We start from the raw sequence: 16,847 nt of genomic DNA on the forward strand, positions 1-16,847 counted from the left end.
CCCATTTCAATAAAAATGCTCTTTCACACCCACAGCCAAGTGATGTGTCAACACGAGTCCTGTGTTCCTGAAACCGACACGGCCAGAGGCCCAGTCTAGACCAACTGTGCGTAGGGCAGGACTTGGGGTGGGGTGGGGTTGAGCGGGGGGCTCTGATCCACCTCCTGGCTCCCCTGATCCCGGTGCCAGCCGGAGGCTGAGTTGGTCTCTGGCGATCGAGCAGGAAGAGTCCCCTAGGGGACTGATTGCTGACTGCCAGTGCCCAGGTCACACCCCCACTCACCCCGGCCCCTTTCATGAATTATGATCATTACTATTAATGTTGGATTATGGGAGGGCCCCGAACTTCAATCAGGGATCAGACCCCCCCCCCCCCCCCCATTGTGCTAGACACTCTGCACACAGGGGCAGGTGGCACAGGGCCAGCTGGGTACCCCCAGGGGTTCCTCTGCAGCGGGGGATCCCCAGATGTGCATGGCCTGAGCCCACAGCAAGGGCCCAGGTTCTGGCCTAGACTGTTCACACCGATGGCGGAGCGGAGCGGAGCGTTTTACTTGGCTCGGGCGCTCGGGCCGGGGGGTTCTGGGAAGGCTCCTGCTTTCAGCGAGACCCTGGCAGGAGTTAGCGCTGCTCCGGCGAGCCAGGCCCGCAGGATTCGCCGGTTTCTCCCCTTCCAGCTCCGGGACTCCGTCCTGTGACCGCCCCCAGTCTAGCGTCCCGCCCGCCCGGGACTCCGAGCCTGGGAACGCCGCTCGCTTCCCGGCAGAGCCGGGCGCCCGGCCCGGCCCGGCCCCGCTCGGCTGAGCCCTGGAGCGCCAAGGCCCGCCCCCGCAGGCCGGATTAACAACCCCTTATCCGGCAGGCTTTAATTTCCGCGGGGGGGTGTGGGGGGCGGGGGGAGAGCCAGCGCTGAGCCTCGCACGGGAGCTCGCGGCACCCCACTCCTGCCCCCCCCTGCGTGGGTCCACACACACACACACACCACTATCCCCCCGGCTCCGCACACTCCCCCCGCGTGTACACACACACACACACACACACAGAGCCCACTATCCCCCCGGTCTGCACACACCCCCTGCGTGTACACACACACACACACCACTATCCCCCCGGTCTGCACACACCCCCTGCGTGTACACACACACACACACACCACTATCCCCCCGGTCTGCACACACCCCCTGCGTGTACACACACACACACACACAAACAGACACACACACCACTACCCCCGCGCGCACGCTGGTTACCCTCCCTCCAGTGACCCCCCCGCCCCCTTCCAGGCACTGTCCCACGGAGCGCGTATCTGTGCGTGGGCACTGCCGCAGAGGGAGGGGGAGCCCCCCGCCCCCTCCCGGGCCCCCTTCCCCAGCGCGCGCCGCGAGCCAGGCAATTAAACCGGGATTCCACCCCGTGGTGACGTCAATGGCGGCGTGGCCCCGCCCGCGGGCTATAAAGCAGCCCGCGTACCGCAGTCGGCTCGGCAGTTCGCTGGACAGCTCCCGGGTGCTGAAGCCAAGCCCGGGCTCGGCGTGGGGGGAACTTGGCGCCAGGCCCAGCCATGCCTGCGGGGGCCCCGTGCAGCCTTTTCTTCGCCTCTGTCCTCTTGCTGAGGGCATGCGCCCAGAGCTTCGGCCAGACGCGCTTCATCTGCACCTCGGTGCCGGTGGATATGGACATGTGCACCTCCTCCCTGCCGAGCAGCGGCACCGCCGAGGAGCTGCAGACCACCGTCCTGCAGCTCCGGGAGACAGTGCTCCAGCAAAGGGAGACCATCATGAACCACAAAGAGACCATCCGGGAGCTGACCACCAAGCTGGGCCGGTGTGAGAGCCAGAGCCTGCCGGAGGCGGGCCCCAGCGAGTCCAAGACGGGCGGGGGATCCAGCCGCAAACAGCCCGGCTCGTCCAAAAACACCATGGGGGATCTGTCCCGGGCGCCAGCGGCTGAGACCTTGAGCCAACTCGGGCAAACTTTGCAGTCACTTAAGACAAGGCTAGAAAACCTAGAGGTACCTTTAATGTCGGTTATTCCTTAGAGCTAGACAAAGGGGGAAGGGGCGATCCTATGTATGGCCCTGGCTCGTGCACCTCTTGGCTCCGGTGTAACCTGGAATGGTGCAACGTTGTCCTGTCTGAGGGGCAAATGCAGCAAGGCAAAGCACAGCCTAAAACGTGACTACGGCGGCGGTGTTTGCTTTAGTTTAATTAAGCGAGGCCGCTTGTTTGATAAGAGCTAAATGAGTTTAACTCTCAGCTGGGGAGCGCCGGAGCTTGTCCCGGGCAAATACCGCATGGTGTTCATTGGGTTTGTAACAATCCACTTCTTATCTTTGCTCCCCGCAGCAGTTTAGTAGGATCAACTCGTCAGGCCAGACCAACCACCTGAAGGATATACTCCAGAATAAAATAGATGACTTGGAGAAGCAAGTTCTGTCCAGAGTGAATAGCCTGGAGGAAGGAAAGTTAAATCCCAAGAACGAGTCCGAGGAAAGAAGCAAAATCGAGAGCACGCTAACTTCCCTGCACCAGAGGATCAGTGACTTGGAGAAAGGTAAAGGCTCAGGCTGCAATGGACACGGTGGGGTTTAAATGCACCATTCCTAACCCAAACCCTAGCGCAGGGCGGGATAAAAACCTCACTCCCTCGCCCACCCCCCGCCCAAAGAGACGCGGGCTTGAAGTTCCTCTTTCCAACCAGTGGCCCGTTTTTAAACCCGTGTCTCGTGCTGTGTCCCTTGGCGGGACCTGGCGGCGGGGGGCGAAGGGTCCTGCTCTGCTCACCAGGTATCCGGGAAGCGCCCGAACCCCGCCGTGTTGTGTCCTCGACCCAGGACATCTGCCCCGGGAAAACACCCAACTGGCCCATGAGACACCATTGCGCTTTGGACGCGTCTGGGGCCCGCGCCTCTGCAGGGCTCTCCTCTAGCTGACCTCGGGGCGGGCTGGGGCGTGTGCGAGGCGCCCTCCTACCTCCCAAACTTCAGCAAGCTGCGAGATTGCGCCCGGCCCGGCCCGCTGCGCCTTGGGGCCCTGATTGGGGCCGGTCCCTCCGGCTTTATGGCGGAGATGGAAGCAGGCTGTAAGCGGGGGAGGGGGACCCCAGTTCCCCAAGCGCTGTTCCAATGGGCCGGATAGAGCGCAGCGGCGGGCTGGCGGGGTTGGGACGGTGCCAGCTTAAGGCTTGTTACATAACTGGGGGGGGGGGGGAGGAAAGGGAGGGCCCCTGGCGCCGCTAGCCTTGGTCCTGAGCAAGGGGCAGGCCGGCCCAGCTGTGTCTCCACAGGGCCCCTCTCCTGCTCCGTGCAGAGACCCCGCACGCGGAGAGCAAACCGCCTCCCCTCTCTCTCCGGGCAGGGCAGAAAGACAACCGGCCGACCGACAAGTTCCAGCTGACCTTCCCGCTGCGGACGAACTACATGTACGCCAAGGTGAAGAAGAGCCTCCCCGAGATGTACGCCTTCTCCGTGGGCATGTGGATCAAGTCCAACGCCTCGCCCGGGGTGGGGACGCCCTTCTCCTACGCGGTGCCGGGCCAGGCCAACGAGCTGGTGCTCATCGAGTGGGGCAACAACCCCATGGAGATCCTCATTAACGACAAGGTAGGCTGGGCCCCCGAGCCCCCGCAGCGCCCCCGGGCTCTCCGCTCCCCGCGCGTGGGGTCTCCGCCGCTCCCACGGGGATGGAGTGGCGTGTCTCACCCCCCTCCCCTTGCGCTGGGGAGAGAGACAGCAGGGCGGTGTGGAGCCAGGCCCCAGGGGGCCCAGGACAGACAAACCCAAACACTTTACCCATAGCTCGGGTCTCGTACGGCCAGTGGAGTCCAGGTCCCCGTCCGAGAATGGGCCCGATCCTGCGCCACTTGAACTCCCTGGCAGCTTCGCCACTGACCTCACTGGGAGCAGGTCCCAACGGCGCCTCTCTCCGGGCTATGGAGCTCCCTCGGCTCCGTCCCTATTAACTCAGAGATGGGGGCGGGGGGGGGGGAGGCTTGGGCCGATCTAGGGACCTCACTGACTCGGCGGCCCCGGGGCTGCAGTAACCCCCCTGTGTCCCCCCCCCCCAGGTCGCTAAGCTCCCGTTCGTCATTAACGATGGGAAGTGGCACCATATCTGCATCACCTGGACCACGCGGGACGGCGTGTGGGAGGCCTACCAGGACGGCACGCAGGGGGGCCACGGAGAGAACCTGGCTCCCTATCACCCCATCAAACCGCAGGGGGTCCTGGTCCTGGGCCAGGAGCAGGTAAGGTGCCGCCGGCGCAGGCAGCAGGGGCCGGCTGGGCAACCCCGTGGAATAGGCCTGGGCTGCCTTGGGGGGGCTGCAGGGGAGGGGGCCGCAGGTCAGGGCTGGAAGAGGGGGAGTGACCCGAGGGCTGGCGCTCTCTCTCTCTCTCTCTCTCTCTCTCTCACTCGCATAGTCCCCGCCCAGGCCTGGGACTAGAGCAGGGCGCAGCTGAGGCCGGCCCCTGGCAGACTTTGCGGTGGGTGGTTGGGGTGGGGGGCGGCAGTGGCTGCTCTCCCACCGCAGCGGTTGCTGAAGGGCCCGAGGCAGGCGGCTGGTTCCCCCTTAGGGGTGGAGGGGAGCCTGACTCGGCAGGGGCTCGCTCTGATCCCCGGGCCTTGGCAGAGCCAGGCTGCCCCGCGCCGGTTCCCCAGCTGGGCTCCCCGAGCGGTGACTTGTCCCCGGCTGGGCACAGGAGCGACTCGGGCCCTGGCTCCAGGCGACTCCGAGCCAAGCGCTGGCGGGCAGCGGAGGCGCGAACCGCGCTCCCGGCAGGGCCGGGGGGCCCTGGCCCTGGTGACCCGCTGTTGCCTTTCTCCGAAGGACACCCTGGGCGGGGGGTTTGACGCCACCCAAGCGTTCGTGGGCGAACTGGCCCATTTCAACATCTGGGACCGGAAGCTTAGCCCCGGGGAGATCTACAACCTGGCCACGTGCAGCACCAAAGCCCCCGCCGGCAACGTCATCGCCTGGTCCGAGACCAACATCGACATCTACGGGGGAGCCACCAAGTGGACTTTCGAAGCTTGCCGCCAGCTCAACTAGCGGCTAGTGGCTGGAGCGCAGCCCCCTCCCCGGAAGGAATCCAGGACTAAAGTCTGTCTCCCCCTCCCCCGTCTGTCTGTCTGTGCAAAGCAAACCCAGCAAAGCAACAGGGCAGGGGCATTGCCCGCTCTGGCCGGGGGGCCGGGCCCCGGGCCTCGGGCAGCGCCGAACTGCGCAACTGGCGAGTAGGTGAGAGGGTTGGTTCGTTCTTCTTCGCTTTTTCTCTGGAGCGCGGCGGCGGCCCCGCTCCCAGCTCCCCTGAACCGGCTCATTTCTGTCTTGCCAACTTCCTTTGAAGCCTGCGTGCCTTGGGCTGGTGCAGCTCCTTAGCACATCTGTCTTCATTTGCATCCTCGCTCGGGAGAGCGCGCTGTCCCTGCTCTCCTCCACCGCTCTCCAGCGCCGCGCCTTCCCTGGGAGCCAAGCGGAGGGCATGGCCACCCCAGGAAATGGCGCGTGGGGTGTGTGACCCTGGGGGGGGGGGGCGCTGAGTTCTTGGGGCCATTCGTACCCGCACGCCCCCACCCCTGAGCACCGTGGCAGTGGGCCGGAGCACTAGGCGGGCCTGACTTTGCTTTGGGAGGGGGGGGCTGACTCAGGAGCCTCCGATCCCCGGTTACTTTTGGGGGGGGGGCTCCTTCAGTCTTTCAGTGCCAGGGCGTGACTCCTATTTACTTGGACTGGCTCTCCAGGAGCATAGGAGAAAGATCCCCCCCACACACACACTTCCCCACCCCTCCTTCCCTTATTGGGCTAGGAAGCGGAGCCGCAAACCCGGGCAGAGCTCAGACCCCCTTTCCTCGCGGGGTAGGGGGACCTGCTTTCTTTTCAAACCCCTCCGAGTCTCCAGACTCCTTTCTTCTCCACCCTGACCCCCCCCCCCATTCAACGTTTGGCTAGCAGGGGCGTTTCTTGGCCAGTAACAGCCCCGCCCTTGTGTCCTAGGAATGGGGGTTTGTGGCCAGGAGCCATGTGGGATCCTGCTCGGGCTCTGACCTGCTGAAGCCGGCGCACCCTGGGGCCCCTGCTGGTTTGCTGGCCCGTGATTTACCGTCAGCTCAGCCTAGGTCTCTTCCTCGGCCGCAAAGCGCCCATCCGCAGGCCCCAGAGACCCGAAGGGCTAAGGGGAGCTGTGGGGGTGGGGGCAAAGCAGGAGATTTGAATCCTCCGGCCACAGCAGGGGCCCGAGTTCGGGTCAGGCGCTTGCAGGGGCCCGGACTCTAGTCAAGCACTTCTTCCCAGACCCGACCTGGCCCAGCCGCAGCCACCCCTCTCCAGCCGGGGGAGGCGGGTTAGGTCTCGCCTGGGTCTGCGCCCGGCCGCTCTTGTCCCACGTTTACTTGTCCCAGGGGCTGTTTATGGAACTTTCTACGGGGCCGGCCCAGCCCCCCCGCCCTTTGCGGCACCCCTGGCTTCCCGCAGAGGCGGCGGCGGGGGGGAGCTGGCTTCGTCTCGGTTACCGAGCCTGGACTCGCCTGCTTGCATGGGCTGCTGCAGGCTGGGGTCTGCCCGAGCGATGTTCATACCATTGGATGTCCTGGGGGCACATTCCCAGCAGGAGGGTGGGTGAGGCGGCAGCGTTATCCCTCCCCGGCGCCCCCACCCCGCTCCCCGGCGCCCCCTCCCCCTCCAGCTAAACTGCTCCAGGCGTTAGTCTTTAAAACACGTTCAAGTCCCGCTGGCCTTCAAACCAGCAGCCCTGCGACTTCTAGGAGCTGTCCCTTCAGCAACACGGCGCACCCCCATCCCCGGAGCTGTCCCTTCAGCACCACGGCGGCCCCCCCGGAGCTGTCCCTTCAGCACCACGCCTGCCTCCATCCAGAGCTCGGGCTCGCTGGGAGCTGTCCATCCAGCACCAGGCTACCCCGCCCCCACGCCTCGGCGAGCTCGGGGCCTGGAGTCACCCGGCCCTTTCCCTCCTTGGGCGCCCCTCATGCCCGAACACTTTCAAGAAGGGAGAGAGGACGAAGATCCTCCATGCCCCTGCTGTTCCCTGGTGCACTGACTGAACCACGCCTCTCTCAGGTAATGTCCTTTTATAAAATCCGAAGCACTGCAGAAGCAGTGTCTGTTTTGCCTAGCTACACAGGCACCCTAAGTGTGACAGCTGTCAAATAGCCTTTACTGTCCCTTGAAAGTTTAGCTCCCATTTCAATCTTCAGCCTTTCTGCTTTTGATAACACAGGATATTATTTATCTTATTGTAAAAGGAAGTTTATTACCAATAAAAGGTATTTTTATGAAGGAGAAAAAAAATAAAAGAATATAAAATTAACTGAGCGTCCCTGAAAAATACTTTAAAACTCCACAGGGGTGTGTGTGATAAAGAGAAGCTTATTTTGAAATAATAGATACATTTTGTATGGTTTCCTTTGAAAACTCCTGGTCTGCAGGAGATCACCCCCTCGCCCGCTTCTGACCCCCATCTGCGGTGGTAGGGTTGGGTGAGGCAGAGAGAATTCACATGAGGCTGAACCAGCCTTTATGACAAACTCCAAAGATGTGGCAAATAAATATGCAACGTGGACGGACATGGACTAAGCAGTTCAAGGTTGATACTGCGCTCCAGGGCTGATCCGAGTCAAGCCATGAGAGAGCTGGTCACATGACCAGCCGTTTTAAAACACAGCATTGAGATGCAGAGAAATCACCATCCACAAAACAAATCCCGTTACCTTGATACCAAAACGTGGCTCAAGGCAGCATATTTTAACTGTGCTCTTAAAAAAAAAAACACATTGTAAGTTCAGTTTGTTGAGCTATTGATTGGAAACTGTTGGCTTCAGCTATCAGCAGCTTAAGCACAATTTGCTGAGGGGAAAAACTGATAATTGGAAAAAATAAATCTACAGTCCTAATTGCATCTGATTTGCCAAAAAGAGTGATATTGTGTATATACTGTACAGAATGGTAGAAAATAAATATATCTTCATTTGTCATTATTTTGCTAACCAAAGCTGTACATTTTTCCTATGACTTGCTATCGGTCTTTTTTGGGTTTTGAATGGGTTATTAATATATCACACAGCCACAATCCACATCAGCAGTTCTGGAAATGCACTGTTTCTACTGGTATTCATGCTTTTTTCATTTTATTGCTGAAATTACATGAATTGTTGAGTTTATTTTTACACAATAAAGAGTGAAGAAAGACACTGGGCTCTCTTTCAAATGTTCTGTGAACTTTCCTGACTAGCCACGTGACAGGTCTCTTACTGGGATGATGGGTAGGGCTGGCCAGAGCTTGCTTGTTATTTTAGAGGAATTTCTGTCCAAGGCTCCTTGAAGCCTAAGCTAACCTGAGATTTAGACTTCCTCCCTGCTGCCAGGCCTGTCCACTGAGATCATCTAGTACAGGCCACATTTGACCTTTTCTTGTACCTTAGCTTTTACAAGTGGTTCAACACCTAGTGCATTGCATCAGTTAGCCCCAGGAAATAAGTCACCTGAGTGTGGGTAAAGGGACTGGAGAGAACAGTGGGGTGGGCTAGATCACATAGACGTCACTTACAAACTTTTGTTAGAATTGAATCTGAAGAAGCCCAGTCACCAAAAAAGAAAACCATCCTATAAGATACAGAGCATTCACAGTAAAAGTCCCTTTGCATGTTATACCATTAGTTCATGATGCTACATGTATCAGAGGGGTAGCCCTGTTAGGCTGAATCTGTAAAAAGCAACAGAGGGTCCTGTGGCACTTTTAAGACTAACAGAAGTATTGGAGCATAAGCTTTCGTGGGTGAATGCGTCTGATGAAGTGGGCATTCACCCACGAAAGCTTATGCTCCAATACTTCTGTTAGTCTTAAAGGTACCACAGGACCCTCTGATGCTACATGTATGTATTTTACAGCGAGGTGTATAAATGATATGTTCCTATATTTATATGCCTATAACATTGGATGTGTGTGTTACCATTCACGCTGAAGCTATCACAAGGCCTTTCATACTAAGGAGGCAGATATTGGTAATGCATTACTGATTTAAAAAAAAAAAAAAAACGGTTCCAGAGGCATCCTCGCAGTTACAGACCAGTAAGCCTAACTTCAATACCAGACAAATAATTGGTTGAAATTATAATAAAGAACAGAATTATCAGAATGACAGACAAACATGTTCCATGGTGGCAGAGTCAGTGCAGCTCTTGTAAAAGGAAGAAAAATCACACCCCACCAGTCTATTAGAATTCTTTAGGGGAGTCAACAAGCAGGTGGACAAAGGTGAGCCAGTTGATACAGCATACTTGGCCTTTCAGAAGCCTTTGACACCAAACATTCTTAGCAAACTAATCAGTCATGGGATAAGAGGGAAAGTCATCTCATGGATCAGTAACTGGTTAAAAGATGGGAAACAAAGGGTAGGAATAAATTGTCAGTTTTCAGAATGGAGAGATATAAATAGCAGGGACTCCCAAGGATCTGTATTGGGACCAGTGCGGTTCAACCTATTCATAAATGATGTGGAAAAGGGAGTAATCAGTGAGGTAGCAAAGTTTGAAGATGATACAAAATTACTCAAGATACTTAAGTCCAAAGCTGACTGTGAAGAGTTACAAAGGGATCTCGCTAAACTAGGTGACGAGGCAACAAAATGGCAGATGAAATTCTGTGTTGATAAGTGCCAAGTAATGCACCTGGGAAAACACATTCCCAACTATACAAATGATGAGATCTAAATTATCGTTTATCACTCAAGAAAGATATCTTGGAGTCATCATGAGCAGATGTTTTCAAGGAACTATCCAATGTGCAGCACCAGTGAAAAAAGCCAAAAGAATGTTGGGAACCACTAGGAAAGAGATAGCTAGTAAGACAGAAAATATCATAATGCCATTACGTGAATCTCTGGTGTGCCCACACCTTAAATACTGCACACAGTTCTGGTCACCCCATCTCAAAAATGAATATTACAACTGGAGAAGGCTCAGAGGAGGACAACATTGATTAGAGGTATGGAACAGCTCCCATATGAGGAGAGATTAATCAGATTTTGACTTTTCAGCCTAGAAAAGAGACAACTAAGGAGGATATGACAGAGGTTTATAAAATCATAAATAGTGTGGAGAAAAAAAATGTTATTTACCCCTTCATGTAACCCAAGAACCATGGGTCACCAAATTAAATTAATAGGCAGCAGATTTAAAATAAATATAAGGAAGTACTTCTTCATGCAGTGCCCAGTTCATCCTGTGGAATTCATTGCCAGGGGATGTTGTAAAGTCCAAAAGTATAACAGGGTTAAAAAAACAATTAGATATGTTTATGGAGGACAGGTCCATCAATGGCTATTAGCCAAGATGGTCAGGGATGCAACCCCATGCTCTGGGTATCCCTAAACCTCTGACTGCCAGAAGCTGGGACTGGACAATAGATCCCTCGATAATTTATAGAATCATAGATTATCAGGGCTGGAAGGGACCTCAGGAGGTCATCTAGTTCAACCCCCTGCTCAAAGCAGGACCAATCCCCAGTTAAATCATCCCAGCCAGGGCTTTGTCAAGCCTGACCTTAAAAACCTCTAAGGAAGAAGATTCCACCACCTCCCTAGGGAACCCATTCCAGTGCTTCACCACCCTCCTAGTGAAAAAGATTTTCCTAATATCCAACCTAAACCTCCCCCACTGCAACTTGAGACCATTACTCCTTGTTGTGTCATCTGGTACCACTGAGAACAGTCTAGATCCATCCTCTTTGGAACTCCCCTTCAGGTAGTTGAAAACAGCTATCAAATCCCCCCTCATCCTTCTCTCCTGCAGACTAAATAATCCCAGTTCCCTCAGCTTCTCCTCATAAGTCATGTGCTCCAGCCCCTAATCATTTTTGTTGCCCTCTGCTGGACTCTTTCCAATTTTTCCACATCCTTCTTGTAGTGTCCTATTGTCCTATTCTGTTCATTCCCTCTGAAGCATTGGGCACTGGCCATTGTTGGAGGACAGGATACGGAGTTAGATGGATTATTCATCTGACCCATTATAGCCATTCTTATTGTCTGTGTTGGTAAATGTAGAAGCCATGGCATGCTCACCTATTATTGCCTGGGACATTAGAATCTGTTTTAGTGAGGAATGGGATTTTGGCCAAGACAAGTTGGTTATCCCGACACTTCTCAATGGGCCCTTGAAGTTCTAAATTCCACAGGCTCAGACAGTAGAGTTGGGCAGAAGGGACCTAGATGAAACATCTTCTCTGAAGCTGTACATGAGAGGAGGAGAGAGTTCCCTTCTTTCAAATCTCTCTCCATGTCAAGCAACAACATCATGGTGCAAAGCCATAGAAATTTTCCTCTGGGTTTTCCTCACCAAGAGTAAGATTCACGTTCAAAGTTGAACCTCCTCCATTTCCCCTGGCTGGACTGACCTATTTGTGATTGGGAACATGGTGACAGACCACATATTGTCATGTCTAATGGCTGTTAGCTTCCCACCAGGGCCATCATTGTTTCTCAGCACTCACCTGGTCCCAGTCACCATAGGATCTGAGTGTCTCCCAAAAGTAAAAAGACTAAAATATCTTCCTTCCTTCCCTCCCTGCTGGCAAGAGCCAGGTTTGGTGCATATTTGTTTGCTCATTAAAATATGGGTTATGAATGCGGGAGTGACAGAGCATCACCACTGAGGGAAAACTTGAGGTGGATTTTGTATTTGGCTCTGAGGGCAGAGATGACCATTCTCATTTCTTCTGTCAATGAACACTGGCGGCAGTGAGATGCGTATAGCATCCAGTCACTTCCTGACATAGTTTTGCCCATCACAAGGCAGGTTATATTTTTGGTAGATAATTGGTAGAAATGTCCACTGGTTACTAGGTCTGTTGATTAATTGCAGTTAACTCACACAATTAACTCAAAAAAATTAATGGCGATTAATCACACTGTTAAACAATAGAATACCAATTGAAATTTATTAAATATTTTGGATGCTTTTCTACATTTTTCAAATATATTGATTTCTATTACAACACAAAATACAAAGTGTACAGTGCTCACTTTATTTTATTTTTATTACAAATATTTGCACTGTAAAAACCAAAAGAAATAGTATTTTTCAATTCACCTCATACAAGTACTGTAGTGCAATCTCTTTATCTGTAACTTACAAATATAGATTTTTTGTTACATAATTGCTCTCAAAAACTAAACCATGTAAAACTTTAGAGCCTACAAGTCCACTCAGTCCTACTTCTTGTTCAGCCAGTTGCTCAGACAAACAAGTTTGGTTACAATTTGCAACCAAATTGTCCAGTCCTCTGGTATGGTGGTTGAAGCATGAAGGGGCATATGAATCTTTAGCGCATCTGGCACATAATTATCTTGCAACGCCGACTACAACAGTGCCATGCAAATGCCTGTTCTCACTTTCAGGTGACATTGTAAACAAGAAACGGGTAGCATTATCTCCTGCAAATGTAAACAAACTTGTTTGTCTGAGAGATGGGCTGAACAAGAGCAGGACTGAGTGGACTTGTAGGCTCTAAAGTTTTACAATGTTTTTGAGTGCAGGGTCTTTTGTACATAATTCTACATTTGTAAGTTACACTTTAATGATAAAGAGATTGCAGTACAGTACTCGTATTAGGTGAATTGAAAAATACCATTTCTTTTGCTTTTTACAGTTCAAATATTTGTAATCAAAAATATAAAATGAGCACTGTATACTTTGTATTCTATGTTGTAATTGAAATCAATATGTTTGAACATGTAGAAACATCCCAAAATATTTAAATGAATGGTACACCTCTACCCCAATATAACGCAAATTCGGATATAATGTGGTAAAGCAGTGCTCCCGGGGTGGGCAGGGCTGTGCACTCCGGTGGATTAAAACAAGTTCGATATAACGCGGTTTCACCTATAACGCGGTAAGATTTTTTGGCTCCCGAGGACAGCGTTATATCGGGGTAGAGGTATATTCTATTATTGTTTAATGGTGCGATTAATTGCAATTAATTTTTTTAATCGCTTGACAGCCCTACTGGTTACACATCCACCTCACAATGGACTCTCCGGATAAGTTGCTTTTAACATGTAGATTCTTAAAAACCAAGAGCGGTTTACTGACTACAACTGGGCCTCAGAACCATCTGCAATTCCAAGCCCGTTCCTCTCCAGATGTGAAGGAAAACCCAAGAAACCTCTCTTCTGAGTCTCAACGCGAGCCAGTGCTCTACACTACCACTGGAGAGACCAGAACTTCACTTCCTGTTCAGTCAGGGGCTGTACATGCTTTGGCTGAACATCCGCAACTCCTGCAGGAGACAGGCCTCCAAAGTGTTTTGAGATTCTCAGATAAAAGATGCTATAGCAGATCAAGCCCATCCACATTAGGAGGGGGGAGGGATAGCTCAGTGGTTTGAGCATTGGCCTGCTAAACCCAGGGTTGTGAGTTCAATCCTTGAGGGGGCCATTTAGGGAACTGGGGTAAAAATCTGTCTGGGGATTGGTCCTGCTTTGAGCAGGGGTTGGACTAGATGACCTTCTAAGGTCCCTTCCAACCCTGATATTCTATGATTCTATGCTCTGCAGGAAGCTCTCTGGCAGCAGTGTAAGGGAGTCCCAGCCAGAGCAAAGACGCGAGTCTGAACGTCTAACAATCCGCATCTCAATAAGACAGGAACCAAAGAGGCAATGGTGGGGGCATGAGCGAGGGAAAGGCAGGTCAGGTAGCAAGATATAGGGTCCCAGGCTTTGGTAGCAAGATCATAGTCCCAAGTTTCTCTGGTGTTGCGGAGCACCCTGGGACACTGCCGAGCTGCAGCCTGCTCCATCCCAGGTGGCAGGCCTCGGGAGAAGCTGTATCTGCATCCACTTTACAGTCTCTGCTAAGGACATCCCTAAACATTTGGCTCCCATCTCCCTCATGTCCTTCTGCCTTCTGGTTGTCAGGGAAACCGCTTCCTTGGGAAGCGGCTCATCCATCCAGAGCATGTGAACCTGCCATAAAAGCCTTTTCTCCCCAGGAGGGTTTGGTACCTTGATCTGCCCTGTTCCTTCTAGGCTTGTTTCAAGTAAAAAAAAAAAAAATCCTTGAAGAGGGGGGAGGGTGCCTCAAACTGGACTGCTGGCTTGATTTTGTTCTAGGGGAACCAGAGTATATGTCTAGCCTGAGGATTATTCTACAAGAGGCAATAAAGGCCTAAAGCATATGCAGCCAGCCATGGCTGGAACAGATGCAAACACTAGCATTTGGTACCCTTGGCAGGGACGGGCAGCCTTAAAACTCCTCCAGCAGCAAAGGTACAGTGCTACAGTACATCAAACCTGTGTCAAGGCAATTTGCTCAGCCCCCCGGGGACAGGCAGTAAGTGAGACACGTCCCTCAACAGTGACTTTTCCAGTCGATTAAAGAGATGGTGCTGATGGGTTGCCAGCGGAGTCCCGCCCAAGACTCCTCGATCAGGAGGCTGGGGACTAATGTGGGGCAAAGAGTTACAGCTGGGGAATGACAGGGATCTAGAAAGGAAGCAGAAGATACAGAAGGGGAAGAAGAGAGAAAAAATGCAGCCTGGAGCACATGGATTCCCAGTCGCCAGCTTTGCTAGTGTCCTGCTTGTTCTGGGCACATCCTGAGTTCCTCAGGTTCTCCCTAGATTGGGGGGAATTTACAGGAGCCCCCTCAAAGCCCAGTGAAAGGGTTTGGTATTGTACAGAGAGCCACGGTCACATCAGGACACTGAGATCATACGCACACTCCCCCCATTACGATAGACGTGTTAACGTTCTCCGGGGCTGGTCTGAGGTTGTAGAACAAAACATACCCAGGAACTAAGAGCCATCACAAACCTGCGCACCTTCCGCTCCATGGGCAAGACTCATGTCTTTGACTCTGTTTTCTCTAACACAGACACACAGCAACGGGTATATTTAATCCCCCTCCCCACCAAAACAAGACACTCCACTCCCAGGCTTCTCCCCCTTGGGGAGAGGAGGAGAGACAGAGCTTTAGTCACATTGCTAATGCACTGCTTGCAGGTCTTCAGATACTACAACGAGGACTGTGGTATAAGAACACACATAGAACAGCAGAGATTGATATCCCAGGATACCAACACCCTCTCCTCCAATGTCACACGCCCGACAATTCAATACTTGCCAATGTACATTTCATATTTTTTATAAAAATCTCTCTGCTCCAAGGACAGGCTGCTCAAGCCCATTATTAGTGGAAGCAGTTTACCTCTTTGCAATGGAAATGCTATTCCTAGTTAGCAGAATTCATGGCTGATTCTGTCCTGTGATCAGAGTCACTCATCTCCCCAAGACACTCCCTGGGTCTCAGAGCAAAGACTTTCCAAGGGGAACATCACATTAGTTGCACTCAAATGTTTCAGTTGCTGGGGTATAACCGTACTGTGCCCACCCTCCAGGCTGGAAAAGGAAAGCGATACCAGCAGCTGCAGGTTTCTATGGCACTACAGTTTCAAAGTAATAACAATATACACACTGAACGGCACCTCTTACCAGCAGCGGGAAAATGCTGCTCTGATTAAAATGACCTTCTCCTGCCCCCCCGGAATAGCAGGCAGCGCTGTGGTCAGGGTTAAAGGCTGTATGTGGATGTAGGAGTGTAATAGAGGGGGTGGAGGATTGCAGTGCAGGCCAGGGTCAAAGCACATTGGTGCAGCTGAAGGGGGGAGAGAAGCCCTGGACCAGCAGGGGTTAAGCAGGGCAGGAGTGAGATGCATGGCACCTGCTCACACCTTGTCTAGCTCTCAAGCCCACACTCTCACCCCCTTGCTTTAATAGGCACGGAAACTCATCGAGCATCGTAGATCCCTGATCTGGGGGTGGGGGGGCTATTGGGCCCTACCACTGTCTAGATATTAAATAATAACGTCCCTGAAATAAAGGGGATGTTTCCTTGCAGGTGTCAGGCCCCTTGGATAACATCACAGGGCGCGAAGGATGATTTTACCTCTGGCATCTTCTGCCCTCCCTATGGCTCTGCCGAGGTACCTGCGCCGGCCTCTAGAAAAGAGACCTTCTGACTCCCTTCATAGAGAAAACAAACGCGGAGCACGACGGGCATGCTTTATGCAAATCAGCATGTCAATCAGGCTGGGAAAGCTTCAGCCGGACTGCAGCGGTGGACGAATAGCTCAAGCGAAACGGTTTAACGGAGGCTTTTGCCCACCATGCGAAGATCTGTGTAAGGAAAAGGCAAAGGACCTATCGTCTGCCAGCAGATATGGGCTACTTCCCAGTCCTGCAGCTGCAGCGACCTGAGCAGACTAATGGTTTGTAGCCCAGCCCCTGTGCGGAGAGCGCGTGTGCATGGGAGAAAGAACCAGGCTGCTTTCCACAGCAGACTGCATTGGGCGGGTCAGACCAGTCTCCCCCTACCCCCGTCTAGTTGCATTAAGGCTCCCTGTAACGCAGAACTCGGCAAAAGCTGTTGAGTGACATGCAGCGAGAAAGAGATGGTTTGAGTCCCAGCTTCTCTCTGTTCCTCTTGCACACTTCTTCCCACGTTTCACCTGCTTGGGCCTCCGTAACCTGCTGGGCTTTCCGTGTAGAGCGCTGTCCATGGAAGGGAAAGAACTCGACCATCCTCCCCCTGGAGCCGAACAGAACCTCAGCTTCCTGGTTACACCTTGGTGGCTGTGGAGCGTCCCCTTCTCTCCACTGAGAGATGATACTGCTTGTCACCTGGCTGCTTGTCTCCTGGCTTTCTCAAGCCAGCCTCTGAATTCAGCTACAATAGACACGTGCCACTGCCCATGAACACACTCAGCAGACATAGATGCCATCATGCCCTCCACAAGCGCTTTCTCCGTCACCTAGGATCATGTGGCTAGTTGGCAG

At 53.2% G+C, this 16,847-nt stretch overlaps 1 protein-coding gene across 1 annotated transcript; it reads left to right on the forward strand.

Annotated features, from left to right (window-relative positions):
• The first annotated feature begins 1,459 nt into the window (after positions 1 to 1,459).
• Positions 1,460 to 8,216, forward strand: NPTX1 (neuronal pentraxin 1). Its single transcript, XM_005282997.5, has 5 exons — positions 1,460 to 2,011; positions 2,346 to 2,553; positions 3,357 to 3,601; positions 4,066 to 4,245; positions 4,828 to 8,216. Exons 1-5 carry the CDS (start codon positions 1,562 to 1,564, stop codon positions 5,047 to 5,049), a joined length of 1,305 nt encoding a protein of 434 aa, XP_005283054.1. The 5' UTR covers positions 1,460 to 1,561; the 3' UTR covers positions 5,050 to 8,216.
• The last annotated feature ends 8,631 nt before the right edge of the window (positions 8,217 to 16,847 follow it).

The sequence above is a fragment of the Chrysemys picta genome, chromosome 12, assembly GCF_011386835.1.
Source record: "Chrysemys picta bellii isolate R12L10 chromosome 12, ASM1138683v2, whole genome shotgun sequence".
NCBI classification, from domain to species: domain Eukaryota; kingdom Metazoa; phylum Chordata; order Testudines; family Emydidae; genus Chrysemys; species Chrysemys picta.